General features: G+C 41.9%; 2 protein-coding genes across 8 annotated transcripts in view; both read left to right on the top strand.

The window, feature by feature from the left end:
* Positions 1-7755, top strand: part of TMEM62 (transmembrane protein 62) — a 55600-nt gene extending 47845 nt beyond the window's left edge. For all 3 annotated transcript variants that reach the window (XM_044231336.1, XM_044231335.1, XM_044231337.1), the window contains 3 exons: positions 1909-2013; positions 3787-3905; positions 6912-7755. In XM_044231336.1, coding sequence (XP_044087271.1) covers positions 1909-2013; positions 3787-3905; positions 6912-7238 — 551 coding nt within the window. In that variant the 3' untranslated portion in view covers positions 7239-7755. The remainder of the gene's footprint in view (positions 1-1908; positions 2014-3786; positions 3906-6911) is intronic.
* A 189-nt stretch (positions 7756-7944) lies between these two features.
* The window catches only part of CCNDBP1 (cyclin D1 binding protein 1), a 34812-nt gene continuing 30527 nt past the window's right edge, over positions 7945-12229 (top strand). For all 5 annotated transcript variants that reach the window (XM_044231342.1, XM_044231340.1, XM_044231344.1 and 2 more), the window contains exons 1-3: positions 7945-8170; positions 8333-8392; positions 8658-8737. In XM_044231342.1, the coding sequence (XP_044087277.1) occupies positions 8062-8170; positions 8333-8392; positions 8658-8737 (249 nt within the window). In that variant the 5' untranslated portion in view covers positions 7945-8061. The remainder of the gene's footprint in view (positions 8171-8332; positions 8393-8657; positions 8738-12229) is intronic.

The raw sequence follows: 12229 nt of genomic DNA, 5'->3' as shown, positions 1-12229 counted from the left end.
GGCTGCTTAGAATCACCTGGGTTGCAACCTAAGCTTCTCCTCTCCCTCAGGCCAATTAAATCTGAATCTCTGTTGAGTGAGACCTGGGCATGATTATTTTTTTCAGAGTTCCCCCAGATTATTTTAATGTAGAGCCAAAAAAGAAAATTACGTTTAAAGTTTATGCTTAAAATTTGGAGCATGGGGCGCCTGGGTGGCTCAGGGGGTTAAAGCCTCTGCCTTCGGCTCAGGTCATGATCCCAGGGTCCTGGGATCCAGCCCCACATTGGGCTCTCTGCTCAACAGGGAGCCTGCTTCCCCGCTGCCCCCTGCCTGCCTCTCTGCCTACTTGTGATCTCTGTCTGTCAAATAAATAAATAAAATCTTAAAAAAAAAAATTAAAATTTTTTGGAGAATAGCTGTCTCCAAGGCTAAAGGATTATTTATTTGCAATAAATAATAATTATTGGGGTGCCTGGGCGGTTCATTTGGTTAAGTGTCTACCTTCAGTCTAGGTCCTGATTCCAGGGGCCTGGGATTGAGCCCCCTGGCAGGCTTCCCTGCTCAGTGGGGAGCCTGCTTCTCCCTCTGCCCTGCTCCTCACTCATGCTCATGTGCTCGCTTTCAAATAAATAAAATATTTAAAAATAAATAATTATTAAAAGTGGACATGTAGATGACTACTTTGAGAAGTACCAGACTAGAACAAGAAAGACTCTTAAGAGAGGAATGAGTAGCAAGAATGTCACAAAGTGGGAAAGATAATTTGTTACCAGGTTTTGTACAAAATCAACTGTCAGACTGAACAGTGTTTTAAGTACAAAATGGATATGTTGGCCATTAGGAAAGACATACTATTTAACTTACATCAGGCTGTCTTTCATTGGGACTGGTTCTTTCAGTAGTTTTCACCTCTAGGGGTGCTCAGTGTGTATCAAGTTTCCAGTCATGTCTTCTGGTTTATGACAAGCCACACAAATGAGTGGAAAAACGGCTGGCTGAGGTTGAGGATCTGTGATACTTTAGTCTGTGGCCACAGAATGGAGCTACTCTGTGTGTGAAGCCTATATGCTTGGCATTTTTGGCACTATATTTTAAGAGATGTTAATTCGAAGAGCTTTAGGGATTCCCTTCAGTTAGAGTAAGAGAATAGCTATGAGTTAGGAGCTATGTCACATATGGGAAAGAAATATTGGACGGTTATTCATACTTAAGATTAGACTGGAGAAATTTTGATTCTTCTTTGGTATATTTTTATATACCACTTGGAAGTTTGTACATTTGGATACTAAATCCCATAGAAAACAGAGACTTTGAGCACAGCACTCTATTTCAAACCTACATGTTTATGCAGCTATAAGTGTGTGTGTGCATGTGTGCATGTGCGTGTCTCCCAACCACACATTGCCTTGAACTTTCTACTCTCTGCAGTTCTAATTGGACTGACTTCTCAGGATTCCTGCCAACTTCTGAATTTAAAGTGGTGTCATCTGTATAGTTACCATATAACAAAAGATAGCCCATGGAAGTCTTTTAGAAAATCTTATAAAGAAATTGAACTTAGAGAAAGACAAGTATCATATAATTTCACTCATGTGGAATTTAAGAAATAAAACAGATGAACATAGGGGAAGGGCAGGAAAAATAAGATAAGATGAAATCAGAGAGGGAGACAAACCATAAGAGACTCTTAACTCTAGGAAACAAACTGAGGGTTGCTGGAGGGGAGTTGGGTGGGAGGATGGGGTAATTGGGTGATGGGCCTTACACTTGATGTACTGAGCACTGGGTATCGTATGCAACTGACCAATCACTAAAAGCTACCTCTGAAACTAATTAGAAAAAAAGAAAGATGGAAGGAAGGAAAGAAAGAAAGAAAGAAAACTTGCATGTGCTCACTGTTTGTTTTTTCAAATTTATTCTGCTTAGGGTCTCCAGGATTTATAAATTTGACTTCCTTTTCTCTCCACGTCCTGAGCAAACTAAACATCTTCTACTATTCTGTGTTGTTGCTAACCCTGTATACAGCACTAGGTAAGTCAATTAGGAAACATGAGATTGTGAAGAATTCTGCCAAAAGATGTATGGAGTATTTTGACAAAAGAGTCATTTAGACTCTTGAGAGCATAATGAACAACACATGGATTCTTCATAAATCATTTCCCGGAACATGATCTTAGGAAATAAAGTTCTTTCCTAACATGTTTGAAGGACATTTAGTTGACACGGAGTTAACTTAAGCTGAGAAGACCATTAAATAATTAGTTTGTGTGTACAGAGAAGAGAAGCCTTCTTTGAGTACCTTGAAGTTTTATCCTTTATTTCATCACACTTTTTATTTCCTTCCTTACTTTATCAGAACCTGTGATTATCTTCTGTGTTTATCATCTCTTCCCTCATTAGAATATCCACTGAAGTCTTGTCTGTCTTGTTCACGTCTATGCCCAGTACTAAGCACAATGCCTAGTATGGACTTCAGTGAATATTTACTTAATGGATACCCCTTAAAAACTCAGCACAAAAAGGAGAACCTGAGATGAGTGGTGAGTTCAGGCATATCCAAGTTCTTCTGTTATATTCTTATACCCAATACTTAGTCCCTCAGCCACTTACGGAAGCAGGAAGCACTGTGGTTCTGTATTTACAGCTTTTTATTAAGGTTCCTTAGTGACATAAAGTCAGTTAGGAGTAGATTAGTCTACTCATTGCTTAGTCTTTGGTCTTATACTTTTATTCTACCTCAAGACTTTTCTTTGCCTATTAGTAACTCCCACCAGAGAACAGAGAGTAGTTAGATAAAAAAAATACAACACTCTACAATTCTGTGTACCAGGCTTTGGCGGATGGCCCTTTGGAGTTCAGTTTCCTTGTTAGAAGATAGGTTGAAGCTATTTTAGACACTTGCCTTACACTAGAGGGTGAAGCACATGATTTGGCTCCTGGCTATAAAAGAAAACATTAAAAGAATAGAAGTTGCTCCGTGTTTAAAAGTTGAAACTTTCAGGGAAAACACTTTTTTAGACCCTGTATCCAGTGGAGGTTATATAATAACATCTGAGGAAATTACCTATGACTTTTTAAAGCTGAACCCTGTTCTTACCAACAGTTGATGGTATTTGCATTTTGAGAAAGGAAGTCTTGACTGTCCATTTATCACTCTGGACAATATAGTAGTTCCAGAAACCTGCAAGCTAGGAAGGACATTAAGTAATAGGGAGGAGCAAAAAGTTATTCTGGCATTCTAAATGAAAAAGAAATTAAATTTTTTACATGTTAACCTTGAGTGTATAGTTGATGTACAAAGTAATGACTTGGGTCAGCAAGAAAAGGTCAGAATACATTCATGAATATTAATAAGAAAGAGAAGAAATGCATTTTAGAAAGATGAAAGTGGTTGAAGTTTTATTGCTTAAAGGAGTAAATATCAGTTATCTGGAAAATTAACTTCCACAGATTACCTCTTTGCTTCTTAAAGGAAATTTTAATGCATTATATTATGATTATTATTGCAACAGAATCTTCTAAAGTTTCTGAACATACTCTGACCTGTTTCTGGAATCTATTCAGGTATAGCATATACTCAGATGATTTCATAATCAGACAAAAGTGTAGCAAACGAGCAAATGGTTGGTTAGCTAAGATGTATGGTGCAACATACAGATCAGTAAAGAAGAAAAATTATGCCAATAAAATGCTTACCAATAACTACTCTCACAATGTGTTATTCCTAGAAATGTACCTTGTGATGTATATAATCAGAATCATAGTCATTTAATCTTCTCCTTTTGTCCCCATTGCCTCTTTCAGGACCATGGTTTGTTGGTGAGATTACCAAAGGCAAATTGGGTTGCTGCTTTTCCTTTGGGATGTTTGTTGATGGACATTTCCTACAAGGCAGCCTAACATTTGTAGTTGGCATTCTGCAGGTAAGAGGTCAGAAATGGAATGTAAGAATGCCTTGGCCTTTTGGACTAATTATATAACAGTTATGAATTAAATCCAGAGCCTCAAACTAAACACCACAGATCATATTTCCTAATTTAATATTTGCTGTTTTGTTTGTTTTCAATTGTTTTTCAAATGCTTCCTAAGCTCTTTCTTCCACCACTCTCTTGTAATATCTAAATACATTCGGCAGGAAGGGTTTCTAAAAAGTGAAAGAGATTTTGGTTTTGTAGTTTGTTTTACTGTGCCTTTCCCGTGATGAAAAATGAGATAAGGGACTTAACAGTAGAATAAGTAAGTAAACCAAAATTGATTATGATAACAAAGAAGGAAAATGTTTCAGAGGGAGGAAAGGAAAAATAGACACACAAGAAAAATAGGTCTGTTGTTCAGGGGAAGCTGCACTGGGCAAGAACCAGACCTGGGCTTTTTAGTGATGTCTCAGCTGCTGTTTGTTTGGGAAAATACTAATAGGTTAGGTTTACATGTATATTAAGATTCCTTTAAAAGAAATACACAGGGGTGCCTAGGTGGCTCAGTCAGTTAAGCATCTACCTTCAGCTCAGGTCATGATCTCAGGGTCCTAGATCAAGCCTCATATCAGACTCACTGCTCAGCAGGGAGTCCGTTTTTCCCCTTCCCTCTCCCCCTGCTTGTGCTGTCTCTCAAATAAATGAAATCTTAAAACACACACCCATGCACACACACACACACAACTAACCAATAGCAAATCTCTATAGTTTGGAAAGTATTTACCTACTATGTATTTTATTCACCTATTGGGGCTAAAGGTACTAAAATCTCAGGTAATGATCTCATGTTTGGGAAGAGGTCCAAAATCATTTTTCAGAATGAACTCACAGCCTCATAACAGGGCAGTAAAGGTTGGCAGGATTGGCAGGATTAGAGACAATCAGGGAAGACTTCTGCCTAGTAAACACTGACCACAGACCAGAACATTCTCTGTATAACAGCATTTTATATGTGAGTAGGTCGTGAGTCTCGTTCAGTTGTCTGTTATGTAGGTGGAAGCTGTCTCACAGGAGCACTCTTATACCAAATAAAACCTGAGCCTTACTAAAAGGTAGGGTTTATATTCATATATTTTTAAAATATTTTATTTATTTATTGGACAGAGACAAAGAGAGAAGGAATACAAGCAGGGGGTAGTGGGAGAGGGAGAAGCAGGCTTCCCGCTGAGCAGGGAGCTCAATGTGGGGCTCTATCCCAGGACCCTGGGATCATGACCCGAGCTGAAGACGCCTAACGACTGAGCCACCCAGGCACCCCTATATTCATATTTTAATAAATAGTACACCACTAGTGGATTTATGTATCATCTAGGCCCGTGGCTTCCAAATGTGTTATCTCTGCCCTTGACTTGTTCTCTGCATTTCAAGTGTCTATATATCCACTTGCCATTTCACATCTCCCCTTAGATCTCTAACAGGCATCTCAATATCACGTGTCTAATAAGAACCTTTCATTTCTACCTCAAACCTCTTCCTCCCCCAGTTCTTTACAATTTCGGTAAGTTTTTCTAGGATGTATCTTTAATTTTTCCCTTTCCCTCTAATACCCTATATCTAATCCATTAGCAAGTAATACCCTGTTCGGTTTCCCTCCGATGCATATCTTGAATCCACCACTTCTCTTCATCTCTGTTACCACCACGCTAGTCTAACCCATAATTATTTCTTGCCTGGTCCACTGCAGGAACCCAGATTGGTCTTCCCACTGCTGCCCTTGCCTCCCTACTCTCAGTTTGCCACAGAGCAGTCACTCCTTTCAAAACCTTAATCAGCTCACTCCTCAGCTTAAAACCTTTAAGCAGAGCAGCGACATGATCTGAGTCCTGCTGACTGCCTCAGTTTCCACTTGGATCATCATGTTCCAGGCTGATGGGTCTTTAGTAGGCCAAGGCCTCTCCCACCTCAGGGTTTATTTGTTTCCTCTGCCTGGAATGTGCTTCCTTCCATGGAGTCATTCCTGCTCTTCAGGCCTCAGAGAACCCATCTTTCAGTTACCCTCTTGTGACTCAGTTATTTCTTTCATTGAATGTGTCACAACTATAGTGATCTTTTGTGTTTATTTTTTTGGTCTATCTTTTCTCTGTTAGAATGTAAGCTCTACGATACATCTTTGCTGCGTGCCCTTAGCCTAGAGCCTGGCATCATGTCTGCCGTGTAATGGGCATTTATTTGGTGTAATAGGCAATTATTTGGTGAATGAATGAATGAATCATACAGCAGCTAAACTTAGATTATAACTTAAATCTTCTGATTCGTATTCTAGTACTCATATGCTACTTTAATTAAAAATACAGAGATAATAGGGGCACCTGGCTGGCTTAGGTCGTGGAACATGCGACTCTTGATCTTGGGGTTCTGAGTTCAAGCCCATGTGTGGTGTAAAGTTTACTTAAAATAGAAAAAATTAATAAGAAACACAGAGATAAGAAAAAATACTGATACCTAAGTCTCCCCTCACTCTGCCAAAAAGAAAAGTGTGTTTATGTACATATTTATACATATATTCATTTCCATCTTAAACATTACTGAGGGCTTCAACATAAATGATACCTGCTTTTTTTTTTTTTAAAGATTTTATTTATTTGACAGAGATCACAAGTAGGCAGAGAGGCAGGGTAGAGAGAGAGAGGAAGGGAAGCAGGCTCCCTGCTGAGCGGAGAGCCTGATGTGGGGCTCGATCCCAGAACCCTAAGGATCATGACCTGAGCCAAAGGCAGAGGCTTTAATCCACTGAGCCACCCAGGCACCCCTTAAGATGAAAAAAAGATAAAGGCAAATATACAACCATAAGTCATTTCTTGTGAGTGTTAATAAGCAAATGTGATTGAAGCATAAAGAATCAGAGAGTTAACCCCCTCGAGAGAGCAACATATCCTTAGGAGCCACTAATAATTCGTTAATGAGGCCCGACCCTCTAAGGTCTTGCTCATGGTTCTGTTTTGCTTCTTTTTCCAGCTGGCATTTTTTAACATACCCTTGATGGCTTACCTGTGTTGGAGCTTGCTGCAGCGGTGCTTTGGTCACAACTTCCGGTCTCATCTCCATCAAGGAAAATACTTGAAAGTTATACCTGTTCACCTACTTATGTTACTGCTGTACATCTGGCAGATCTATTCCTGCTACTTTCTTCATATGACATATGGTGCTCTAGCTTTTTTCTTCTCCCCTTTGCGGACCTGGTTAACACTGTTGACACCTGTTATCATTCGTTGTGTGTGGACTCTGAACTCTACTGAGCTTGGAACCTTCATAGCACAGTTAAAAAGCCACTTGAGCTCCTGAAGGTCTTGTGTCACCATCTGCCTCTGTAGCCCAGGCTTCTGCCCCAGCAGCAGGTGGAAGGCCAGTGCTGGGGGCAAGCTTCAGGAAGCTGCTACAACCTGGACATCTGGGAGTTGGGGGATTACTCACTACTGATTCCTGCAGAATGGGCTGCAGAAAAATCTAAATAATGCCATGATTCCTTCCTTTGCCAGGAAGGCAGGGGATTGGTTTACTTTTGTGAAAAAGTTCTAATCAGGAGATCCACAGGGCAGGGTCTGGGTGTGTGTATGGGAGTATCAGAAGCCCACTGTATTTTTTATGGTTACCTCATGTAAAGTACCTAGCACAGTGTGTGAACTCAGCAGCGGGCAAGGGTGCCACTAGAGGGGTAGGTAAGCGGTAGGAACTTGGGCCCTCCCCTGACTACCCTTGAGATATTAGCTCCAAGTCTTCTTTTCCCTCGGGGTTATGGGCTCTCGGGTTCTTTAGGGTGGGGTGCTTTCAACTAATCAAATAAAAGAGTAATGATTAAAAACCCCCGACTGGGCGGTGCGTGCGTGCGTGCGTGTGTGTGTGTGTGTGTGTGTGTGTGTGTGAGTGTGACTAACCAGGCCTCCGAGAGCGGGAGGAGGCGTGGCCGGACCTCCGGGGCGGGGAGAAAGGCGTGGCCCGGCCTGGCAAGATAAAAAGAGGTGTGGCGGCGGCTGTGGGGCGGGGCCGGGAGGGTTGTTGCCGGAAACGAGGCCTATCTGTGACTCCCGGATGTGGAACGCCTATGGAAGTGCGGCCTTAGCGCCTTCCTTGGTCGCTTTTGTCCGGAGGTTCCAGACGATATAGTGAGATGGCGAGCGCAGGTGCACCTGCAGCCGCGGTCCCCACCGTAGTTCCGCCTTTGGAGCAGCTACGGTGCTTGGCGGTGGAGCTGCGGTTGCTCTTGCCTGGATTGCGGGGTGAGCTGACGCCGTTGAGACCGGCGGCGGCAGGGGCGGGCTTGATTTGGGAAGAGGCCGGCGGGGGTGGCGGCACGGGCGGAGGAGGTGGGGGTCGGGGTGGCTGGGCTTACTTGTGCTCTTCCTTTCGCCCCCGCCCGGCCCACGTGCCAAACCCTCTAGTTGGCGAAGCCCAAGAGACCACCAAGGAGTTTAATCCTGAGACGTTTTGGAGGAAACTCAGTGAGTGCCTCTCCTGTTGGGGACTTGTATTTCTCATGCCTTTCGGTGTACCGACCCCTTTTTCCTCCCGCTTCTCCCCCTCCCACCGCATCCTCTCAGGATACTTCACCTTATCAGTCCTTTGCACTTCGGAGTTGGGGATATGAAACATTGATTTGGGGAGGTGTGTTGAGAGGTCTCAGCTGGTAAGGCTGACATTTTTAAAGCCCATGCAGCAGCTGCAGGCCGATCATTTTGGCACTAATATATAGGCTCCTTCCCTCAGATGAGGCAGCTGTGAACGTGGCAAGGGAAGCCACGACTCTGACAGAAGTCTTCTCTCGAGTTCCACTGCCCTCTCCACAGGTAAGCTTTACTTTCCTGGAATCCTTGTGTTGCCTCGTTCATTAGGAATCCAGTCACCTTCTTTCCACTTCTACACTCAAGCCAGGGGATTTATTTTCCACATCTGTCAAATAGGATTGCCATTCTCATCTCACAGGATTGCAGCGAAGGCCAAATTGCCAGGTGCAGTTCCTGGCACGGCGTAGGCAGATCTTCTAAATAGGTATCAGTTCAACTTTCAGTTCATCCCTGGTTATTCCCTTTCTGACATATATTTTTTAAACACTCGCTATTTGGTCGGTGTTTTCACATAAGTGATTCCCATCTGATACGTGAGTAAGCAGGCTTAGAGGCTCAGATTAAGGTAAATAAGCAGTGGAGCTAGGATTGAAATTAGGGTTTATGGTGTCTAAACTACACCTTTTCTGTCATACTACATAATACCCTTTTTGTATCGAATTACTTTTTATGTTTAATCAGTAACATATGTATACATATAAAATTCTGAAGATGTCAAAGTGTGCTAAAAGTTTATATTTCCCCTCCCCAGTTACTTTTGCATTATTCCATATATATTCGATGCATAGATGCAATTATGTGTGTATGCATGCTTCTTTTTTACACAAATGATAGGATACCATAAACACTTTTCTGGATCTTCCTTTAAAAAAATTAACAACATGGATTGCACATTGATTCTTAGCAGGACATTTAAAGTTGCTCAGTTCTTTATAAGGCTGCCTGGTATTCAGTAGAGTGGATATAGCCATAGTTTATTTAACCAATACTTTATGGGGATATTTAAGCTCTTTACAACTTGTGACTTATAAACGGTGCTATAGTAAATTGCCTAGGACAATCTTTGTATGTATGTATTCTCAGTTAAAAAAAAAAAAATTCCTAGAAGTGGAATAGGTGGAACAAGAATTTATGCATTTTTATTTTTATTTTTAAAAAGATTTTATTTATTAGAGAGCATGAGTGATGGGGAGGGGCAAAAGGAGAAGCAAACTCCCTGCTAAGCAGGGAACCCAACTCAGGACTCAATCCCAGGACCCTGAGATTACAACCCAAGCCAAAGACAGACACTTAACCAACTGAGCCACCCAGGTACCCCAAATTTATACTTTTTTTTTTTTAATTTTTAAAAAGATTTTATTTATTTATTTAACAGACAGAGATCACAAGCAGGCAGAGAAACAGGCAGAGAGAGGAGGAAGCAGGCTCCCTGCTCAGCAGAGAGCCCAATGTGGGGCTGGATCCCAGGACTCTTGGATCATGACCTGACCTGAAGGCAGAGGCTTTAACCCACTGAGCCACCCAGGCGCCCCCAGATTTGTACATTTTTAAATTACCTGTTATTGTAAAACTTAGTTTTACAATATGTTGGCTATGATCAGGTATGCTTTATGCCATTTTTCTAGAACTAGGCATACTTAATTTAGGAGTAAGATTATTTAAAAATGGCATATTTATTGCCTTATTTCATTTTCATAGTCAATAGTTTCATTCTCTTTTTCAGTCTGTATATCCAGATGTTTTGAAATGAAAAAATATTCTTTTGCTACACCTACAATGATAAACTCTCCCCCCTGTAGACCCCAGAGATCTATGATGAGAAAATAAGAAATGAAGTGTTTGAGAGCAGTTTAAAAGCTTTGTGCAAGGAAGTCAATATTTATTTTAAGGGGAGTAGTATTACCTTATTTTTCTTCTCTGTTTGCCTGCTTTCTTTCAAATACACTCAGGACTTGTTGCTAAAATTCATAGCTAGTAACATACCATGAGGAGAGAGCATAGAACTATTTTTCCATACATGCTCAGGGCAGTGGTTTCATTCATAGGTGAAAAGTTTCAGTTATATTTGAATTATGTGTATTTGAATAACAACTGTTTTCTTAAAATCTTGCACCTTAGTTTACTGAAGAATGGCTTTATTTATTTTTTTTAAGTGTTTGGATGTTGAAGCAATGTCACATTGCCATAAAAATTTTTTTAACACTTTCAGTCACTGTGCTTATTCATCATCCCAGACTGGTAACTGTTCACAGACTGGCACCAGTCTGTGGACCATAAGTCTGTGGCTTAGAATTTAGCAGAAGAGTGAGGACAAGGAAGATAGGAGAAAGCCAGTGACTGCTTAAAAGGAAAATAGTCAACATTGAGCAATGTTGAGGCTATGCTAAATTATATTCAGGTATATTGTGATTCTGTTAGAGAGAGATCAGACACCTGGCTAATGATCTAAGGGTTGGCAAACTTTTCTTTAAAGAGTGAAATAGGGCGCCTGGGTGGCTCAGTGGGTTAGGCCGCTGCCTTCGGCTCAGGTCATGATCTCAGGATCCTGGGATCGAGTCCCGCATCAGGCTCTCTGCTCAGCAGGGAGCCTGCTTCCTCCTCTCTCTCTGCCTGACTCTCTGCCTACTTGTGATCCCTCTCTCTGTCAAATAAATAATAAATAAAATCTTTAAAAAAAAAAAAAAGAGTGAAATAGGGGGGCACCTGGGTGGCTCAGTGGGTTAAGCCTCTGCCTTTGGCTGGGGTCATGATCCCAGGGTCCTTCCTGGGATCGAGCCCTGTATCGGGCTCTGCTCAGCAGGGAGCCTGCTTCTCCCTCTCTCTCTGCCTGCCTCTCTGCCTACTTGTGATTTCTCTGTCAAATAATAAAAAAAAAAAAAGTGAAATAGGAGGGCTTGGGTGGCTCAGTGGGTTAAGCCTTCTGCCTTTGGCTCGGGTCATGATCCCAGGGTCCTGGGATCGAGCCCCGTATTGGGCTCTCTGCTCAGCAGGGAGCCTGCTTCTCCCTCTCTCTCTGCCTGCCTCTCTGCCTACTTGTGATTTCTCTGTCAAATTTAAAAAAAAAGTGAAATAGGGGTACCTCGGTGGCACAGTGGGTTAAGCCTTCTGCCTTTGGCTCGGGTCATGATCTCAGGGTCCTAGGATCAAGCCCCGCATCGGGCTCTCTGCTCAGGAGGGAGCCTGCTTCCTCCTCTCTCTCTCTGCCTGCCTCTCTGCCTACTTGTGATCTCTGTCAAAAAAATAAATAAAATCTTAAATAAATAAATAAATTGTGAAATAGTAAATATTTTAGGCTTTGAAGGTGAACTTTGTCCTTGTAGTGGGAACACAGCTGGAGGTAATATATAAACAAGAGTTTGGCTGTATGCTGGTAACACTTTATTTTTAAAAACTGACAGTGGATCTAATTGGCCCATAGGCTGTAGTTACCAACTCCTGGTCTGAGAGAAGAGGAGTACCTCACAGCAGATCATGGGTACCTCATGATGTGGAGAGTATTAGGAATAAGTTTTTCCTGCCTTTTTTTTTTTTTTAAGATTTTATTTATTTATTGGAGAGAGAGAGAGTGAGCAAGACAGAGAGCACATGAGCAGGGGCAGAGGTAGAGGAAGAGGGAGAAGCAGACTTCCTGCTGAGCAGGGAGCCTGATGCAGGGTCCTGGGATCATGACCTCAGCTGAAGGCAGATGCTTAACCAACTGAGCCATCCCAGCGC

Source organism: Neovison vison, chromosome 13, assembly GCF_020171115.1.
Source record: "Neovison vison isolate M4711 chromosome 13, ASM_NN_V1, whole genome shotgun sequence".
Lineage (NCBI taxonomy): Eukaryota > Metazoa > Chordata > Mammalia > Carnivora > Mustelidae > Neogale > Neogale vison.
This window is presented reverse-complemented; position numbering and strand designations above follow the sequence as displayed.